Raw genomic sequence first — 19,671 nt, forward strand, 5'->3', positions numbered from 1 at the left:
GCCCAAGGGAAGTGAGATAACCAATAGTCCTAAGTCTTTTCAGCAGGAAAGGTAAGCATGGTCAAGGTGCCCTAAAGTGGGTGGTGGAGAAGCATGGTGATCTCCAGGCGTCCCTGCCAAGCTCGGGGTTCTGCCACCTGGGCCCGCCCAGTGACAGCATAGCTCCCCAACTTCCACCTCCAGCTGCGCGCAACATCCCCGCAAGCTTCCGTTACGTTTCCGTCTTACCTGCGAAGCCACCTTCCCTTGCTTCATACAACTCCGAGCTACCCCTCAACGTAGTTTGCGCGCATAACGACACAACTGCGCCGCTGCAATGGCCTCGCGACTGGTGCTGGTCCTAGGCGACCTCTTCATACCAGACCGAGCTTCAGTATGTCACCACAACGACTCTTCACGATGCTAGACCTCACAAACTTACAGGCTTCATAGGACATACCGGCGAAGGTACGCTTTACCCCACCTCTCTCACGTTCACCATCCATCACCACCCACTACAACCACACTCTATCTCCCGTAGACCCACTCGCGCACGCGCTTACACGACGATATAGTTCAAGAAACTCCTCGCACCCGGAAAGATCGGCCAAATTCTGTGCCTAGGCAACATAACGGATCGCGAAACCTACGAGTTCCTGCGCGCTATTGCACCCGATCTACAGATTGTAAAAGGCGACTTCGACGTGGAAGCGCCTAATCTCGCCTTATCGAAAGTCGTCACACATGGTAGTCTGCGCATAGGCTTTACACATGGCCATACTATCATACCACCGGGCGACGGCGACAGCCTGCTGATAGCGGCGCGGCAGATGGACGTCGATGTCTTGCTATGGGGCGGCACACACAAGTTCGAGGCGTATGAGATGGAAGGCAAGTTCTTTGTCAACCCAGGGAGTGCGACAGGTGCCATGAGCACGGGGTGGTGGACAGAGGACGAGGATCCCACGCCGAGTTTTGTGTTGATGGATGTGAGTTTACCCAGGTGTTACACAAGGAACAGCAATCAGCAGCAGGGTAGTGAGGATACCAAGCTAACGCGACCCCAGGTCCAAGGCGACGTCCTCGTACTCTACGTCTACCAACTCCGCAAAGACGCCGAAGGCAACGAAAACGTCGCAGTGGAGAAAGTCTCGTTCCGGAAAAACGGCGGCGGCGCATCATAAACCAGAGGTGTTACAAGCCAGCGGCTGTCGACGGCTCAAGGCCGGATGGGCGCATGAACAGAGCGGGTTGTGCAAACAACCTAGCATGCTTTGTGCATGCTTAACTACGAGGAATAGAAGCAGTACACAACATGAGCAATGACCATGGACCCCCTCTCTCTCTCTCTAGCAACCAGCGCCGATCCAGTTGGCGTCGGACTTGATTCCGCTGTAGCACCGCGTTTATACCAAGGATGTCGTGTAATAAACCCCATTCATGTACATGCTATCCGTTATAGCTAGTAGTCACACTCCATCCCCATCTTAGTTCGCGCAGATCCCATAACGAAAAAGAGACCCGCAATGGTGCATGATTGTCTTTCAGGCATATTCCGTGTTGCCTACATATGTATTATTACCATACCATGCTGTACAACCCCTGAGAATAGGTAGCTATGCAAGCAGATGAGCACCCACCCGAACCCCCGATTTCTTGCTCACCTGAGACTCATGTCATCACCTCGTCGTTACCGCTGTTACTCCGCTTTACCCCACATTTTTGTGTTCCCGTGGCATGTCACTTGGTGTACTGTTCCGGTGAGGCTGTTTTGGAGGGGTTGTGTAGCGGTACACGGCGTCTTTTCAAGCTTTGGATGTCTGAGCACCCGAAGCCGGGCCTGAGTTTTGAGGATGGACGGGCGTGTTTGGGAGGAGCGATGGGCCGGTGAGAGACCTCGGGGGGGTTGCCGATGTGGGAGGGCCGGTGGGGGGAGGGTGTGGTGTTAGGGTACCCGAAACTGCATGTGGGAGGTACGGGGGAGATGGTATGTGCAAGGCTGAGATGTTGTGTTGTAGCGTGATTTGTGATGTGTGCCTGTCTGGTAGCGTGACTTTCGCGGTGTACTTTCGGAGGGTAGTATGTCTTGACACGCCTACCCTGAATGTACAAGAGGTTGTGATCTGATGTATGTCGATTACTAGTCCCATCTATAGGTAGCCTCTGGTATACCATCATGATGCAGTATGTCACCGTACCGAAACCAACCCTAAAGGCATTCGCTCAATTTCCAGTAAACATCGAGTTCGATCCAACCATAATGTTGTATCTCCGTCCCGCATCTCCATCCCTTCAACCCCCATCCCCACTACCACTCACCCCTCCCTCCTCTTCAAAACCTCCATAACCGCCCTCCCCACCTCCTCAAATAGTCCTGGCATACAAGCAATCATCCCCCAATTCCTCTCCCCCGTAATCTTCCTCCCATTCGCAAAATCAATCTGCTCGCCCTTGAAATCACTGATAACGCCGCCCGCTTCCTGGAACAGCAAGTGTCCACCAGCGTGATCCCAGATATACGTGAAGCGGTCTTTAGTCTTGGGGATGCGCACCATGACGTCCGCGGCTCCGAGGGTAAGAGCGACGTATTTCATCTGCTGAGACCAGAGAATTGTGCCTGGCCATTGCGCGCCGAGGGAGGTGGCTACGGCGTTGTGTTCGGGTTGGGAGAGGGATGTTTTGCCTAGTGTTGCTTCGACGAAGTTGAGTTCTGAGGTTTGCTTTTGCGGGAGCGTGGTACGGTCTACATGTCGGGGTACGCCCATACCAGCTGCTAAGGAACTGTTCATGGAGCGGATAAAAGTGCCTTGGCCCTTGACAGCGGAGAGAACGACGCCAAAGCCGTCTTTGTCGACTTGGTCCTCGTGGATGGCTGTTTGGCCCAGTTCCCCTTGGACAGGGAAGGCGAGGTTGGGACACGCAATGACACCGACTTGCTGTACGCCGTCGACGAGCAAACACAGACAAACAGCGTACTGCTGGCCCTGCATAAACGTCGCTGTGCCATCCACGGGGTCCATAACCCATGTTCGGCCTCTTCGGGTGATTTCCCCTTTCCCACCCCTATCGATGAGCTCGAACATGTCTTCTTTACTTTTCGGGAAAGCCAGCTCCTCCTTCTGGACAGCGTTTCCGTCCCCCTTCTCGTTCTCGGAGCTGCCTGCATGGGCCGAGTCCTGAGCCTGTTGCACGAGCTGCCACACGCGGTCAGCGAGTGTCTCGTTTTGACGCAATGCATCTGCGCTTTCCTCGCCCAGGAACGCGTCTGTTGGGTACACGGCACGCAGGGCGGATATGAGGAGAGCTTGAGCGGCGAAGTCCGCAATAGTCACGGGACTGTCATCTGCCTTTGTCTCCGCAGACACGTTGTTGGATAGGCTCCGGAGAACGGATTTGGTGAGCAATGACGCCCGGTGTACGGCTTGCAAGGCGAGGCGAAGCTCCGCGGAGTAGGCCATGACGGATATCGGGTGATTTTTGGTCGCGATTGCGTGATGGATGTTGTACTGTCGTTGCCTTTTGGTGAAGATTTCGCAGTATTAGTCTAAATGAGGTGATGAAACAGTTTTGGCAAGCTACTAGCAAGCGCATAGTAAGCGAGGCTAATGGAGCGCTCCAACGCGCATTGCGTTCGCAGTACCATGGCTACAAACATGAGGCTCGACGATGTCGCCAACGTCGACAGGCCAAAGAGAAGCCTGGAGTCTTCCCCAGAAGGCGCAACATTTGCAAGAGTCATTCGTGGCTGAATGTGAACGGCACACACGACGAGGCTCGAGTCATGCCGCTAGCTCGGTTCCGGTTGATTTGAGAGCACGGAAACCTGGCGGTCCGACCCAAACCTTGATGAAGCTCGTTTGTTCTAGCTTGTATCTAGGCGAACTGTACCCCAAGATCATTGCTGTGTTTTAGTTTATAGGCATGAGCTATCGTCTGTCTTAGAGTTAGACTACAGTTTAGAAATCACGAGTGCGGCGTCGCGCATCACCAGACACATGGAAACTTTGGTAGGTTTGACGGCGCCACTCCGACTCCTCCCGCAAAGGGAGGCCCTTCCAGTACCAGCGACGGGCAACCGCCGGGAAACACACATCGTTGGGAGAAGCCCACTCGCGGTCGACCCGCCAACAAAACGGGCCGATGTCTCGGGAGAGTGCCAAACTCGGGAGATAACCACCAGGTTCAAGCGAGCAACGAGGCGAGGCTGCTCGTTATTGAATCTAGAGTCGGTGGGTGCTCCGTGCCGCGTTCACGATAGATTAATGGCGCCTGTCGTCGAGTTACACAGCGTGTATTCGCCTGCTACTCGAGAGATGTTGCCTGCTACAAGGTGCAGGTCGCATCTCGCAAGGTCCTTCGAGTGGTCTGGGGTTCTGCATCCCGAAGGTCCCCATAGTGTTGCAGATGTTGGCAATGATGGGGGTCAGGTACATGAGACGCACGAATATTGGACAAGCCGCGTACTGCATCATCTTGCAGCTGGGGCGCGTAAACGATGCACAGCATAGTCATTGGGGAATCGAGTGGTGCTATACTTTAACATATGTGGAGTCTGGATGCCTTCGATGCATTGCGTTGTGCTATCTCGTTGATCAAAGCTGCCTAGGGAGTGCATCGTCGATGCATACTTGTTGAGGATTATGTGCAACGCTGTATTGTTTATTGAGGCTGACAGCCGTTTCGAGGGCAAAGCGATGCAGCGCTTGGCCCGCTCCCTGGCAATGTCGCCATCTTTCGCAATCACAAAGTGCGTGCGGTTACTGTGGGGAAGGGCATCTTTCACGGGCCACATCTGTTTTTGGGTACCGCATTGGTCGCGCTGCTGTAATTGCACCCATGATTGCAGTATCATGAATCGCGCGTCATGGTAAAGGAGGCACACTAGAGAAGGTGAATTTCGAGGGACCTCGTTAACCGCGAGGATCTCGCGATAAGGCCAAACCGTTCCTGCAGAAAGCCTGTAAGTATCAAGGAGTTCGCTTGGTGGCTTGTCTAGGGCATGTCGTACAGGAACCTTGGAAAAAGCAGCGTGGGGGCTGTCTCTCTGGCAGGTCATGCAGGCTGCTCGTGTTGGAGCACGTCGGCCAAGTGACTTGCAGCTGAGGGCGGCACCGTCATTCGTCCGTCTGGACATGGACACTGTGAAGGCTGCAGCCACTTGCAGGACGTATGCTTTGGTAGGAGTGCGGTTGCCTGCACCGAGCGTCTTATCTCGCTTGGTGTGAGCTGGAGAAGCTGGAAGAGTGTTGCTCTGCACACTGCACAGATTGCGCAAGCCATGAGCAGTTAGACGAACAAGCGAACATGCGTTCCTACTACCGTTTGATACTCATTTCGCCTTCGCCGGCCCCCGATGGGGGCTGCAAGCCATGACCATGAGTCCAGGTCGGTCTGCTCCTGACTTTTTAGGGAAGAGGCGCTCAGCAAGAAGCGAAGCGTGTCCTCCAGGCGCCTGTCTGGGCAGCGGAATAGGCATAGAGCCGCGCGGAAATTGAAGAGGAGTTGTGTTGAGGAATTGTGAAAGGGCTCAGCAGGCGGCAGTTCTGAGGGTGGTGTGTCGTGCATAGTGTTGAAGATCGCCGCTGCAACCCGTAGCCGTACTCCCGTATGTGGAAGAGGGTGGTTTGCAGACAAAGATAACGTCTTGGATCAAGGCTGTTCGTGATTAGGCATGCGGGTGCAATAAGACACTTGGTCGGAACTAGCTGCATAGTCAAGACGAAGTGGGTGTGGGTTTCTGTCCGTCGCCACGAGGATCAATATGGTTCCTCAGCACTCCGTGTGCCAGATGGACGGCTTACGGAAGGCGGCTGGCTTAGAGGAAGAATTTGACTTGGTGCAGGGCTGAGCGTGAGACAGAAAGCTAGCGCGTGCAAATAATGGCTCTGCGGAGGCGTCTGTTATCACCGAAGATAGCGAAAAGCGGGCCTAACGCTGAGGCAGGCGATTCGGCTATTGGAGTGGATGGCAGCATGGGATTGGAGAGGGATGGGAGAGGGACATGGGAGGGCGCTCATGACTGCTGAAACCGATAACTGGCCCGCCGCCATATGGCTGGAAGAGGAAGCCTCGTACCTAGATTTGCACGTCAGTCATCTGCGCGTCCGGCGCAGGGCCGGGCAGATGACTAGCGAGGGGATTCCGTCATGGAGCGACGTTTTCGCGTCGCGCTGCTATCACGCAACTCGGGCGGAGGTGGAGGGTGCCCAGGTGGTGTCACCAGATGGAGCGACTATCACTACTCACTACGCAAGCCGGCTGCGAGTGCCCCCGCGGCCGAAAATTCTACGCTCTGCTGGCTGCAGCATCGAGCAGCGAGCAGCGCCGTGAGGGCCGTCGTTCGCTGCAGGAAGGCGGGCAGAGCGAATAGCGACGGCAGCGGACGGGCATGCTGGCAGCACAGCACCGTGGTGGCCCAAGCAGCGTGCAGCTGGCGAGGGATCGCACTGGACCTGTTCGCCGGAGGGCGCTAGGGGTGGAGCATGGGTGCGTGGTGCAGGTGGTGGTGCTGAGGGGTGCGGGCTTACAGCGCTTCGAAGAAATATTAGTATTGTGGAGAGGCGACAGGGGTGCGTCTCCCGTGGACCCTGCAACCCAAGCCTGCTAGGGTGGTCGGTGGTCAGCCGTGAAGTGCCTGAGCGCGACTTAAGTATATGGGGCTCATCCTCCCGCTGCTCCACACGGTCCTGCCGCTCACCAACCTGACTACCTCATGACTCCCACTTGAGACTCTTCATATCCAGTCATAAACAAGTCGTCCCTCCTGAGTCCAGCTACTTCAACTACACTCACCCATCCAACACTCCACCCCGATATCATCTCGTCGGCGGCTATACCATCATCATCATCAACACTACTACCAACACCACCACTACTTCACCAACACACCACACACCTCGCAATGGCTTCCCAGATGGAGTGCTTCAACGACTTCTGCCTGTCCTGCGACCGCCAAATCGCTGAAAACGGCGTCTACTGCTCCCAATCGTGCCGCCTAGTCGACATGGAGCGGGCTGGCAGCACAGCACAAGCACCCTCGCAACTGTCATCATCCGCTTCCTCGTCGTCCTCGTCCAACAACGGCTTCTACCTCGCCCCCGCAATCAACTTCTCCGCATACAAGGGAGCCTCGAGTTCACAAGTGCCACCAGCGAGCCCGTACCACTACTACCCAACCGCAAATGGCAGCTACTTCGCACCACCAACCGCAACGAGGCCCTCCCCACAGCGCAGCCTGACGCCCTCGTCGTCACGATCATCTTTAGCCTCGCAATCTTCCCAGTCCCAGTCCGGCATCTCGCAACAAGCGGCAACCCAACTCAACAGCTACATGCGCTCCTTTGACCAAACACGCGATGTCAAGAGGCGGTACACGCAGTACTAGACTTGCTCTTGTCCGTTGCTTTTGGAGTTTGGTTTCACGACAATTACGACACCCGACCAAGACACCTCGTCTTCTTTCGGTTTCTCTCTGTTCTCTTGTATTTTGCATCAGTCTCGACCTAGGGTGGTCTCGACTGGCATGGGTCCACGGAGTACACCTGCATATCACCACCGTTGCGCTGCGTTCTAGCTCTGTACCCTTTCCTTTGTTGTCATACGTGGACGCAGTGTACGATTAAAAGTATTTATATATCCCCTTGGTGTATAGGGGTCTTTGTTACGAGCATCTAGCCCCGGCGTGGGTGGGTGACTGGGGTCACTCTGCACATGCGATTGCATCACGGCCACTGTGGCCAGGACGGTTGGGAATTCCTCTCACTCGGCGCGCGTTGAATGTCGCGCCTGTTTTCCGCTCTAGCTATAGCGTAGTAGTAGCTGTCTCAAATGGACGCAACGGCCATGGGCATAGACTCATGGCGACAAGACACAAACTTTTTGCCTCTGCTCCACTTGTTCTCGGTGATACTCAGATGACAGCCTCGCGCAACCGCCTGTCCAACCCCATCCTGTCTCACTATCGACGCAGATCGCGCCAACCCCTCACCAACACGTGACGGGCACCCTTTGGCACAGTGTTTGGCTCGAGATAAGCACAAGCCTCTCAGACGTGCACAGATGAGACACGGCCGGGCCCAGTGCTGCGTCTCTCTATATTCCCGTGGCGCTTTAGAGTTTGCATGTTGCGCAGTACGTGGTCAGAGTGGGAGGACGAGGCACGGCTGGCCTCTCCACCGGTATGCCTTTGACAGAATTTTCACAGACTTCAGGCATGATCCAGATGTCAGCCACACTCAACAACGTTCGCAGCAAGTGATCGCTGGTGGCGAACAACACCGAGCAGACACACATGGACGCTGTTGAGAGGTCCACGGGTTCCAGCAGGCAGGAAGCACCCACTTGGTCGCAGCGCCCTTGCCTTGGGTAATGGGCAGAGGGCCCTCGAGCACTTCAAACACCAACCTGCATGCCCACGGCCGCGTCCGGGGCGTGCCATTGGCGACTTGCGCTGCAGGTGGGCATGCTTCTGCTTGGCTTCTCCGCATTTCTGTGTGAACGGGCCGTAGCTTGCCATGGGTCTCTACCGGTGACAGGGCTCATCCCGCCAGTCGTTATGCCAGCTGCGCGCAGCAAAAAGCAACTTATCCCACGCTTCGTCATGCGGCATTTGCAAAGGTGAGGGGAAGTCACGATGGCGCAACGCGGCCAGCCATGCTCGCGATGCCTGTTTCGTCATCTCGTCGGTCGTCCAAGTCGCAGCGCGCATTTGTCACGGCAGCGCCCGACTGCCGCCTCATCGAAGAATTTTCCATCTGCTCAAGCAGCGCCTTGACGCTCTCACGGTCCTCTTCCGCCATGCCAGCTCATCCGGCTCCACTTCGCAAGCGAGCCCCAGGATTAGCTGTCAACACTTTGTGCAGCTTTGCCCTTTGACGTCCGTCCAGGCCATGGCGAGACGGCGGCATCCTGCTACTCGGACCATTAGGTCATCGCTGCGTGTGCGACATGCGACGCACACGGCTCGAACGACATGAACGACATGAACGCAGCCATCTCGGACTCACACCACTCACAGCTCACCTCGCTTACACTTAGGGCATGCGCAACTGTTCCGAGATCCGACGACTTCACAGAATCGATAACCGCCACGGGCCGCGTCAAACATTCCCAAGCACCTCATGCTCAGCCAAGGAACCCGATGCTGGTCCATGTTTTGCATCCATACAACATGCTGGGTTCCCCTTCCGGTTGCGATGGCAGCTAAGGGTGCAGCCGCTACTGTAAAGTTAGGTTCGGGTCTTCAGGCATCCAGCCAAAAACCACGGGTTGACAAGGCTCGGAGACAGCGAACAACTCCCCGACACACCTTCGGAGTTGCACAATACCATGTTGAGCCTCCTCGAGACCCCCTGAGCCTAGCCTCGCTACCAGTGTGTGACCAAAAGCAAAAAGGCTTCACCAAACATCAATGACTGGCTCTCATCGCCTACGTGCAGATTGCCCGCGATCTCCGAGGATCGTCGCGGAAAAGCGTGACGACGCACTCAATACGGCCTCACGCTTCTCATGAGACTTCGCTTAGAAGCTATTGAATGTATCTCGCTATTGCGCAAGTACCGGCCAATGTTGGCAGTCGATCCAGACTGTTGTTGATCCCCAATAACCTGGGGAAAGCTAATGTTTGGCTGAACAACGGGCAACCTTCAAGTCACAGACGCAGGAGTGACCTCCATCTACACTGCATCTGGACCCTAATCGCGCGATGCAAGGGACCGATCGCTGACATTCATCGCACGCACCCTGACAATTCCAGAATTGACTCGCAACGAAATGCAGGCACGCACATGTTGCCCCGAAAGGCAGGCACGGGAATACGCATGCAATCTGTCAGTGTCAAGCGTCATCAATATTGTCAAGATCTCGCGGGAATCAAATCCGACCTATCATACATTCTCGCTTATCGAGCTATCTCTGATCGGCGCATGTGCCGTTCAGGAACACTCAGATCCTTCACGTCCCTTCGGATCGTGCCAGATTGGGGATTCAATCTCAGTCATTCGGGCCATTATGCTTTCCCAGCAATTCCTGGCCGTGAGGAAGGCGTGGGTACGACAACAAATGACTCGGCATTGGGCTGGCATGAAGCGCACGATGGCGTCACGACAAAATCCCAAATGGCCGTGAAGCGCACGCCGCGGACCTCGCGCTTGACTCGTACTGATAAGATCGGGCGGCACGTAGCTCCATCCTCTGCGGGGTTTCTCGGTACGCGCCGACACGCATCAGATCTCGATACTTCAAGGTATCCCTTGTGATGTCTGGACAATGGGCGAGAATCGCGAGCTAGAAGCTTTTGTTTGGCACACGCATGAGGCCACATTCGCAAGAGCTAAGGCGTAGACTGGGTCGCAACGACCCTCATTGTTCTCCATTGCTTCCTTGACACGCCGGACATAACGGTGCGGCTGAAGGTGCCGCTGCGACCCACGTGGACGCAAGATCGAAGAGATCGCACGACACCATCACAATGTCGCACAATCCAATGCCTATCACGTACTCGCCTGTCAATCATATGCCGGTTGATCTGCGCGCGATGTCAAACCATACCACGAGCGTGCCGAGCCAGTCGATGCCACGGCACATGTACCCGCGTCGAATCGTCACTTCTCCATAATGCATTCGCATAGTGCAGAAGATACCCAATTTCCGAACATTCGGACGTAATGACGCTACGCGACGGACTTGCTGCCATGTACACCGCACACAAACCAGCGGTAAGGGACTCCGCCCAATACCAGACCGTCGGGCAGCAGCCGTGGTGGCAACCGGACGCTTGACGATAGTGTCCTGGTGGAGTATGCATTGCCGTTCAACGATGATGCTGCCTCACTTAAAGTCAGATCGTGCAAGAACCTTGGAAGTAATTTTGCTGCTAAAAGCCGCGTGGGATGGTAAGGCCCGACTCTGTGGCGCTAATTGGAGATCCAAAGTGCAAGACGTGTAAGTACATGTGCCGACGCAAGCGCTGCAAAAACACTCAGTGGCATGAGTCTTTGTAAAGAGTCTTCATGGCCAGCTGAGACTTCTCGAATGCTGTTGTCAGGGGTAAGTCAGAGGTGTCAGAGATGTCAAATTGTTGAGGGCCAGGCCTTGGAATCGGGAAACTTAGACTGGCAGAATGAAGGAGACAAAACACATGCTGAACGTTTGAAGCTAACACTCGAAGATTGGTGGCTCAAAATTGTAAGATCTTGAATAATATAACAGCAGAGCATTGGTGCGGCCCTGGAAACGAAATACACCGGGTCTGATCTGAACCCAACCCTGACATCCATCCGGCTAAGGAAAAGACGAGACACAATCGCCATGCTTCCAACTCCAAAGGAAAAAACCTCCAGTCGACCATCGGAGGACGAGGTAATGACAGTTGGCAACGCCAAAGAAAAGACAAACCCACCCTAGCAAGAAGTAAGAAAAGACCTGGAGAGTATACCAAAACCCTCCACATCCAAACCCCCAAACATAATCCCCTCACAAGTCGCCAAACCAGAAAACACACGTCTCGCAAGAAGCATTCAAACACCCATCAACTTCTTCCTCTGCCTCTCCGCCCACTCTCTACTCGCAATACGGCCCCTCTCCGCAGCTTCCGCCCGCGCTCGCTTCGCAGCTTCTTCCTTCTCGCGCCTCTCCCGCTCGCGGGCTTCTTTCTCCATGCGGTCGCGGTTGAAGACTTCTCGGCCTTTGACTTTCTGTTGCGCGGCGTCGACGGGCGTGACGATGGCTTTGGGGACGATGACGCTGTTGCGGTTTGCGGAGGAAGTGGATGTGGAGCGGGATTGGGATGGGGGTTGCGAGAGGGACATGCTGCTGCGCTTGCTGGCTAGCGAGGATGCACGTTGAGCTTGGGGTTGGGGCTGGAGCTGGGGTTGAGCCTGTGGTGCTTGGGGTGGTTGTGGCGGCGCAATGGTAACGCCTGGTTGCTGTTGTCTGATGGGAACGGTTACTGGCTTGCGCACTGGTGCTTGTCGTGCCTTGAGAGCAGCTTCTTTCTTTGCTGCCTCCGCTTCTTCCATTCGCTTCAGACGCTCTTCCTTCTTGATCCTTAGCTTCTCAGCGACGGCTGAACCGGGGAGCTCGAAAGTCGCTTTTGTCAGTGCTTTCGTCGATTTCGCATGGGGAGCCATGCTGATGCTAACAGGACGCTGCTTAGGTGCCATGCTGATACTAACGGGGCGCTGCTTAGGTGCTGATTGTGCAGGTGCTTCGGCTTCCCTCTTCAACCGCTCCTCCTTTTGTGCCTTGAGCTTCTCAGCAATTCTTTCGCCGGGGAGTTGGAACGCAGGTTTCGTCAGGGGCTTATCGGATTTCGGTGGAGGAGGCATGCTAATAGGTCGTGGTTTGCGAACCACACCCTCTGTCTCTCTCTTCTGCCGCTCCTCCTTTTGGGCCTTCAGTTTGGCGACAGTATCGTTACTTGAAAGCTGGAAGGTGGCCTTTGTGGGTGCGCGGCCCTTTGGTGGTGGTGCAGGTGTGGGGAATGACATACTGATCGGCCGGCGTTTCGAGGCAAGGTAATCTACTGTATCCGTGGAATCTACTCTAACATCTTTGTTAGGTGCCGTGCGGACACTGGATGCGCGAGCCATCGAAGACTTCACTGGCTTCATGCTCTTGGGCGCAGCGACACTCGGTGTCCTCGATAGCTTGGCAGCAGGCGCAGGCACTGGCCCTTTGCTGAGTACCTTCGATCGCATCGTCTGCGTAGTAGCTGCTTTTGGAAACTCTGCCTTCTGAGGCGACATCACTTCATTCGCATGGTTGAAGCTGGTGACTGAGGTCACATTTTCCAGTGCCTCCTCAAGCGCATCAATTGCCCCAAAAGACTCTTCCAGTCGCATCGGCGATTTTGAGGGGCTGCGCGACGCTCGTCGACTGGACGTATGGCTCCTGAGTGGTGTCATGGCATCTTCGCTGGGCATCTCGGCTACAAGTGTCTTGGGCTCTGGTTCCGAGCTCACTTCGACTGAGGGTGCAGGGACTTCAGCGTCAGCTTCAGGCACTTGGTCCTCAGACGAATCTTCAGTCGCGGTTGGCTCGACGGGTTGCTCCTCCTCATGGGGCTCGTCGATCCGTGGCACTGACGTAGTATGCTCTGTCTGTACAGTATCGGCTTTCTCTTGAGGCGCTTCCTCTACCTCCGGTATGGGCTCATCTTGCGCTTCCTCTACAGGCTTTACCGTAGCTGCTTCCTCCACGTGCTCTACTGTAGCTGGCGCTTCAATCTCCTGTGTCGACTCCTGTATCGGCTCCTGTGGGGGACTCTCAGCCTGCGCTTCTTCTGCGCCTGTTGTTGCATCTTCAGACGATGTCTCCTCGGGCGTATGTGCTTCTGCGGTCGTTTCCACAGTCGAAGGCACCTCCTCTGCAACTGGCGCTGGTTCTGGCTCTTGTGATTGGGCGCTGAGCTTCGCTTGTTTCGCTTCCTCCTCCTGCATAGCCAGTTGTCGGCGTGTCAATCGCGGCGCTGGAGTCACGGGTCGCTCGGTGATTGCGGGGGCTTCTGAGGCTCCTGTACATCATTAGTCCACGGTTGTTGGTCTGGAGCGGCTGCGAACTCACCATCGGAAGCGTCTTTGGAAACATCGTCGCCAGTTGGTTCGTTCGTGGGCGCTTCATCTGCGGCTTGCTCCTCTTCAGGTGCGGCTCCGGTCTGCTCCTCTTCGTCCTCCTCAGCCGCTTTGCCCTTCTTTCCCTTTTTCGCCCGGCCTTTGCCCTTCGCCTTCCTTCCTGGAGTCTTTGCGGGCGTCTTTGCGGGTGTTTTCGGAGCTAGCTCCTCGTCATCGTGGCGGGTCTGCTTGGGCGACGCATTTGAGGAAATTTGATTCAAGGGTGCACGCTCGGTCGCGTCGGTCGCATCATCGTTGCCCTGCTGGGCGCGAGCGCGTGTGACACGCATCGTCTTGGTAAAAGCGTCAAATGAACTGTCGTATAATTGTATCGAGCTGTCTATGCGCTGCTAGGATGCATTGATAGCGAATTGGTATCGTGTTGACGCTCGAGTGTTGATGCTGCACGAGAGTGGGCCCGATCATAACAAACATCCCTGCCGAGTAAAGTCCAGCCGTTTTCTCGCGAGCACGTGACGAGCGCTTGTTCACCCGCCACGCGACCGAATCGCGGACCCGTGGCACCCCACGATTCAGCAACTCCCGGGTCCGCATCCGTGCGTGTAGAAGTGTCTTTTCGTTCCGTAAATTTATGGGCGGCCATCCATAGACCCCTTATTTGCCAATCGCATCTCCAAATTCCTTCCCAGTCTCTCATTACTACCAGTAACTAATTTTCTTTTTTTTCTGACGCGTCCTCGTCTCCTGAACACGAAACAGTAATCGCAGATTGTCGCAATTGGCATAACGCAGCAACCGTTCGTGTCTATCAAAGCCACTTTGATCCATCGCGCGTCTCCGATCACCGGATGTTTGCAGCCCCGCGGTTGCGTCTCCTAGCCGTGAACAGCCGCCTTCAACCCCGCCCAAGCATGTCGTCACCTCGTGCGCGCGCTGGCTCCCGCCTTACACAGATCTCCAAGCATTTAGACTCGAAGCCCTTTCTCGAATTGAACACTCCCTTCTCCACTGAACGCACCGCCCGCATCGAAGACGAACAAGGCAATCGCATACCTCCCAAGAAGGCCGAAGAGTTCAAGCAGGAAGCCAAGAAGGAAATCAAGAAGGAAGTAGAGCAGGTCAAGAAGCTTGCGCCGGAACCACCCAAGAAGATGTCGAGCCAAGCACCACATCCTGCCCTGCTCATTCCTGGGCCCATTGAGTTTGACGATGCTGTACTTTCGTCCATGAGCCATTACAGGTAAGACACCTCTATGGCATTTACTGTTCATGCTGTTCGCAATCGCTAACCCCATCAGTGAATCGCACGTTGGCCAACCCTTTGTAAACACCTTCAGCGAAGTCCTCGGAAACCTGCGCAAGCTGTTCCTGTCCAGCGACCCCGCCGCGCAACCCTTCGTCATCTCTGGCTCTGGCACACTCGGATGGGACCAGGTCGCGGCCAACTTGGTAGAGCCTGGTGATGAGGTGCTCGTCCTCCACACTGGCTACTTTGCCGACTCATTCGCCGACTGCTTCGAAACCTACGGTGTCAAGGCTACACAGCTCAAAGCGCCCATTGGCGACCGACCACAACTCGATGAGGTGGAGAAGGCACTGAAGGAGAAGGAGTACAAAATCCTGACCGTCACCCACGTCGACACGTCGACTGGTGTGCTCAGCGAAATCAAGGCATTGAGCGAGCTTGTCCACAGGGTCAGTCCTGAGACATTGGTCGTAGTCGACGGTGTCTGCAGTGTTGGCTCCGAAGAGATCCGCTTCGACGAGTGGAAGCTCGATGCTGTCATCACGGCTTCGCAAAAGGGCATCGGTTGCCCAGCTGGTTTGAGCATCATGATGGTATCTGGCCGCGCGATTGAGAGGTTCAAGGCGAGGAAGACACGACCAACTTCTTACTTCGGCTCATGGAAGAACTGGTTGCCCAGTGAGTACCTCCTAAACTCTAGTGCAAGCGCATCAGTGGAACTAATGTGACCGCAGTCATGCAAAATTACGAAGCCAAGAAGGCGTCCTACTTCGCTACGCCCTCCCCACAACTCATCCACGCGCTCGACACTGCGCTCAAGCAGATCCTCGCCCGACCCGTTGAAGACTACTGGGCGGCACACAAGACCGCGTCGCAAAAGGTCAAGAAGGCCGTTGCTGATCTCGGTCTCAAGCAGCTTGCTTCCAAGCCAGAGAACCAGGCCACTGGTATGACCGCCATTTACCTACCCGAAGGTATGACACCTCCGGATGTCCTGCCCAACCTCATGAAGAAGGGTGTCATCTTCGCTGGTGGTCTGCACAAGGAGATCGCAACCAAGTACATTCGCTTCGGACACATGGGTGTCAGCGTCACCGACCCGAACCGACCGGATATCACCAAGGCGATTGAGAGCCTGAAGGAGGGTCTGGCGGAGGCTGGCTACAAAGCATAGCCGGTTAGTCCTACAACCCGACGAAGGAATTGATTTAGTATACCATATACCGAACTACCCGTTCGAAACAAACTTTCGCATACTACTACTAGTTGTACATAAACGGAAATTCAAAAATAGAACACAAGATTCACTACCAGGCCGCTGATGCAGCGTGATGATGAGTACAGTGGCTATGCCAAATCCTTCACACACTCCAAAACCAGCAGCTCTCCAACCAACGGCAGCAACACAGACTCTACTGTACATGCCCGAGGCAAATAATCGATCGCTAACTCACTGAGATCAACCAAACTAGCCTGCACGAGGCTAAGTTGCCAAGATTGCCCAGGAACAGCAACCTATGAGGTGAACTGCCGGCCCGTTGCCACCGAATGAAATCATCGAATTCTCTCCACACCACCACGCCTCTAACAGTCCAAGATGCGGCAAGTGGGGTCTGGCAAGGCTGTGTTCCTGGTGAGGTATTGCCGATGATGAATGGGCTTTTGGGGAATAATGTACTTAATTCCCCCGATGCAGCGGCGTGTCTTCGGAGGACTCAAATTGCTGTTGAAGCCATTGCGCATCGTTGTGATTTTTCTCTGGTGTTCTTATCCTACCAAGCTCTACTTGATTCTTGGGGCTAGCAACGTTGCCCAGAAACACAGCCGTGGCTGTGGTGAGGATTCAAGTTCCTCTCTTTCGCGATGACGTCTACATCGCGGAGCCTACAACACACTTGGGACACAGCATGGGCGACCGCACCACCCCAAGCATGCGCTACCCTACGCAATCTCAACGGCGCCGTCGCATGGGGCGAGACATGTGTCTTCCCTGAAGAAGATGAGGACCCGATACCCTTCAGCATAAACACCGCTTGCATGCCCTGGGTGACATCGAATATCTACCCATCGCCATCCGCATTCTACTCGCCCGCTACCGCATGCCCGGCTTCTTGGACGGCCGTTGCTACGCAAACAGACGCGAATGGAGAGGGTAGCGATAACAGGTGGATAGACGGAGAGATTGGGTTGCAGTGTTGCCCCGATGGGTTTCAGGCGGATGGAAGAGATGGATGTCGACCGGGTGGTAGTGGCAACTTCCCAGTTGTTGAATGCGGAGAAGCGGATGCGGAAGAGAACGAATTGAGGACATATGCTGGGGGATCTTGGCCAGCGAGCGCGACACCGAGTATCACTGCCTTGCACTTGAGGTATCAACCCAGTGATGCCGGCAGCGTAAACCCGACTGCTTCGGGCACAGCGACTGGTGCATCCGCAAGTAGCAGTGGTGGAAGCCAAGGAGGAGGAAGTGGTGGTGACAACAACGGCAGTGGTAGTGGAATCTCAACAGGTGCCATAGCAGCGATAGCCACCGTCATCCCAGTCGTCATGATCCTCGGAGCCTTAGCCCTATTCCTCCTCTGGCGTCGACGAAAGAAGAACAGAAAAGCAGCCCTCGCATCAAAGCACATGGGCGATGAAAAAGACGACGACCCAACAAGACCCGCCGACGACAACACCAATCACTCCGCATCCGCCTACCTCCCCTTACCAAAAGGCACAACCACAACCGCAGCCCACTTCTCCAACTCGTCACAGAACCCGCACGAAACCCCCGAATGGAACGTCGAGATGGACGCTACAGAAGCTGAGCGCCAGAAACTGGCTAGTACTGCACCGGCATATGGAAGTTCCCCGTCTGGAATGAGTCTGGGGAATGGGGGTGAGGCAACGGAACTTGCGGGGTTGGCGAGGGTGCCGAGGAAACCTATTGCGCCGGTGGAAATTGATGGGAATGCTGTTATTCCGGAGGTGGGGGATGCGTATATTCCGTATAGGCCTGGGAGGGAGGGCAGCTAGGATGTTTGATACCCGGATATTTGATTTGTTAGTACTGCAAGTCTGTGTGTTTGTGATGTGTATGATGGTACTCCTCTTCCACTGTGCGCTATCTCTTGACTCAGTATTGAATTAGGTTGCGCAGTCCCGCAGGCTGAACCCGAGGCGCATTCTCTCAAGATCATGAGTTGTTTTCTTTCCCCAACACCGGTCTATGTGCGGCATGAGTGAATCGATTTGAGGGATTTATGCAAGATAGGATGCTGCGTTGGCCTCTCCATATCCAATTGACCTCCAAGGCTGAACTCAGCAGGGAGGCTGACTTCGGCACGCTGGAGGCTCTCTGCCTGAGGCTGAGATCAGTGTCTCTTTGATTGGCCTTGTTTGACTTATGAGCGTCATTGGACCTCAAATCTGATGTTTTGCTGGCTGAGTATCGGGCTGTGTTGTTGTTCTCCGCACCGGTGAGAGCCTCACTTGCACTGCTGACCGACTTTGTGCCTCGGAGAAAGCTCTTGAAGTATGTACTGCCCAATCATTTCCCCAGACTCAGAGCTTTTGTGTTGGATTGTGGCTATGTATGAGATCATCGGGTACTCCATGGCACCTTGATCTCTTCCTGCAGGAAACGCTAACCCCAACAGCACCCTCGGGAAGCCACATTGAACACATATAATTGAGCTCTGCCCATCCTCACATTCCGAAAACCCGTTTGGGAATTTATTCGACCCCGTTCATGATGCTGAAAAAGGTACGTACAATCGAGAAAATGCTATAAGATTACGGGGGTACGGATGTCACATAATGATACCATCCACTTCCACCTGTTCCAATTGAGTCTTTGTCATCGTTGGTACTTGCAGTGACTTGACTTATTACTATCTTCTGGCCTCAATCACCTTACTGCTTGCCTATTTCTCCCTCTTAGTACTTGTAACTCTCCAACAAGCTACCTAATGTCCAACGCAGACAGCTCTACAGAGCTTGCCTTGCAGATATGCTTTGGTATATTTGGTGTTTTCAGTACCGTTGCTACCCTGGCTGGTCTTCACCACCATGACTCGCTTGGCTGCGTCTTACTTCGGCGGCTAAGAGGCCGCCCCATCTTTCGTACGTGGCATATTTAATGAGCCTATGAAACATGTGTCTGACCAGTTTGCCTAAGATACCCATGACCTGGAGGTGGAGGCCGCCAATACCAGCCTTGAGGATCTTGATGTCATTGCCGACTGTTCGATCCCACCTTTGAGGAGGCCTACACTACCACCTTCCTACGAGCAGTCCGGTGAGGGCTCCCAGTTTGGGGGCTTTCTCAATGCCGACATCGATGTTGGTCCTCCCAAAAGTGAGCCTGATATCTCACAACCTTGAGTGGAAGATGAAAGGACTCATGCGTCTGAGTTGTCAGCTTGTGTGTCCTGCATGGAAAGAAGGCTTGGGGAAGTCCGTGACACATCTCTTTGTTGTGCAGATGGCATGCATATTCACCCGCTGTTTGTTCGGTACATACACGAGAAGCTTAGAGGATAGGCGTAATCCAGTATTCCATATACAAAGACAATCGAAATCATGTTGCCATTGTTATCGCTTCTGTTTGCAATGAACATTATATTTTCAGCAGTTCGGATTGTTGGAGTAAAACAAAGCGCGAATACGAAGCAATGTGCTCGTCATTGGTACAGCATGGTACGTAAAATAAAACAGCAGCGTGATTGTAATGACAGTAGCAAATAAACGCCAAGTCTATGAAGCCCAAAGAAAAGTATGACAGCCCTATCACTTCCAGGTTTTATCCAGGAAATGAGTTTCGTTGTGGTGACAGTTCAAAAGAAAGAAGGTATGTGACCTGCAGTTTGTCTTGGACAACCATGGCCATGT

The 19,671-nt window shown here is 54.5% G+C and overlaps 6 protein-coding genes across 6 annotated transcripts; 4 read left to right on the forward strand and 2 right to left on the reverse strand.

The window, feature by feature from the left end:
* Positions 1–316: 316 nt before the first annotated feature.
* Positions 317–1,163, forward strand: J4E93_007953 (uncharacterized protein; the record flags this gene model as incomplete). Its single annotated transcript, XM_049345856.1, has 4 exons — positions 317–373; positions 433–447; positions 555–968; positions 1,047–1,163. 4 exons carry the CDS (start codon positions 317–319, stop codon positions 1,161–1,163), a joined length of 603 nt encoding a protein of 200 aa, XP_049196789.1.
* A 1,131-nt stretch (positions 1,164–2,294) lies between these two features.
* Positions 2,295–3,437, reverse strand: J4E93_007954 (uncharacterized protein; the record flags this gene model as incomplete). The annotated part of the gene is made up of 1 exon (XM_049345857.1): positions 2,295–3,437. The coding sequence occupies one exon, from the start codon at positions 3,435–3,437 to the stop codon at positions 2,295–2,297; it is 1,143 nt and encodes a 380-aa protein (XP_049196790.1).
* Positions 3,438–6,880: 3,443 nt separating this feature from the next.
* J4E93_007955 (uncharacterized protein) lies at positions 6,881–7,363 on the forward strand (the record flags this gene model as incomplete). Its single annotated transcript, XM_049345858.1, has 1 exon — positions 6,881–7,363. One exon carries the CDS (start codon positions 6,881–6,883, stop codon positions 7,361–7,363), a length of 483 nt encoding a protein of 160 aa, XP_049196791.1.
* Positions 7,364–11,495: 4,132 nt separating this feature from the next.
* J4E93_007956 (uncharacterized protein) lies at positions 11,496–13,879 on the reverse strand (the record flags this gene model as incomplete). The annotated part of the gene is made up of 2 exons (XM_049345859.1): positions 11,496–13,492; positions 13,543–13,879. The coding sequence occupies 2 exons, from the start codon at positions 13,877–13,879 to the stop codon at positions 11,496–11,498; spliced, it is 2,334 nt and encodes a 777-aa protein (XP_049196792.1).
* A 582-nt stretch (positions 13,880–14,461) lies between these two features.
* J4E93_007957 (uncharacterized protein) lies at positions 14,462–15,970 on the forward strand (the record flags this gene model as incomplete). Its single annotated transcript, XM_049345860.1, has 3 exons — positions 14,462–14,790; positions 14,849–15,474; positions 15,531–15,970. 3 exons carry the CDS (start codon positions 14,462–14,464, stop codon positions 15,968–15,970), a joined length of 1,395 nt encoding a protein of 464 aa, XP_049196793.1.
* Positions 15,971–16,659: 689 nt separating this feature from the next.
* J4E93_007958 (uncharacterized protein) lies at positions 16,660–17,814 on the forward strand (the record flags this gene model as incomplete). The annotated part of the gene is given in 2 exon segments (XM_049345861.1): positions 16,660–16,664; positions 16,680–17,814. The coding sequence occupies 2 exon segments, from the start codon at positions 16,660–16,662 to the stop codon at positions 17,812–17,814; spliced, it is 1,140 nt and encodes a 379-aa protein (XP_049196794.1).
* Positions 17,815–19,671: the final 1,857 nt, after the last annotated feature.

Source organism: Alternaria ventricosa (genome assembly GCF_023758065.1).
Source record: "Alternaria ventricosa strain BMP 2768 chromosome Unknown scaffold_15, whole genome shotgun sequence".
Classification (NCBI taxonomy): domain Eukaryota; kingdom Fungi; phylum Ascomycota; class Dothideomycetes; order Pleosporales; family Pleosporaceae; genus Alternaria; species Alternaria ventricosa.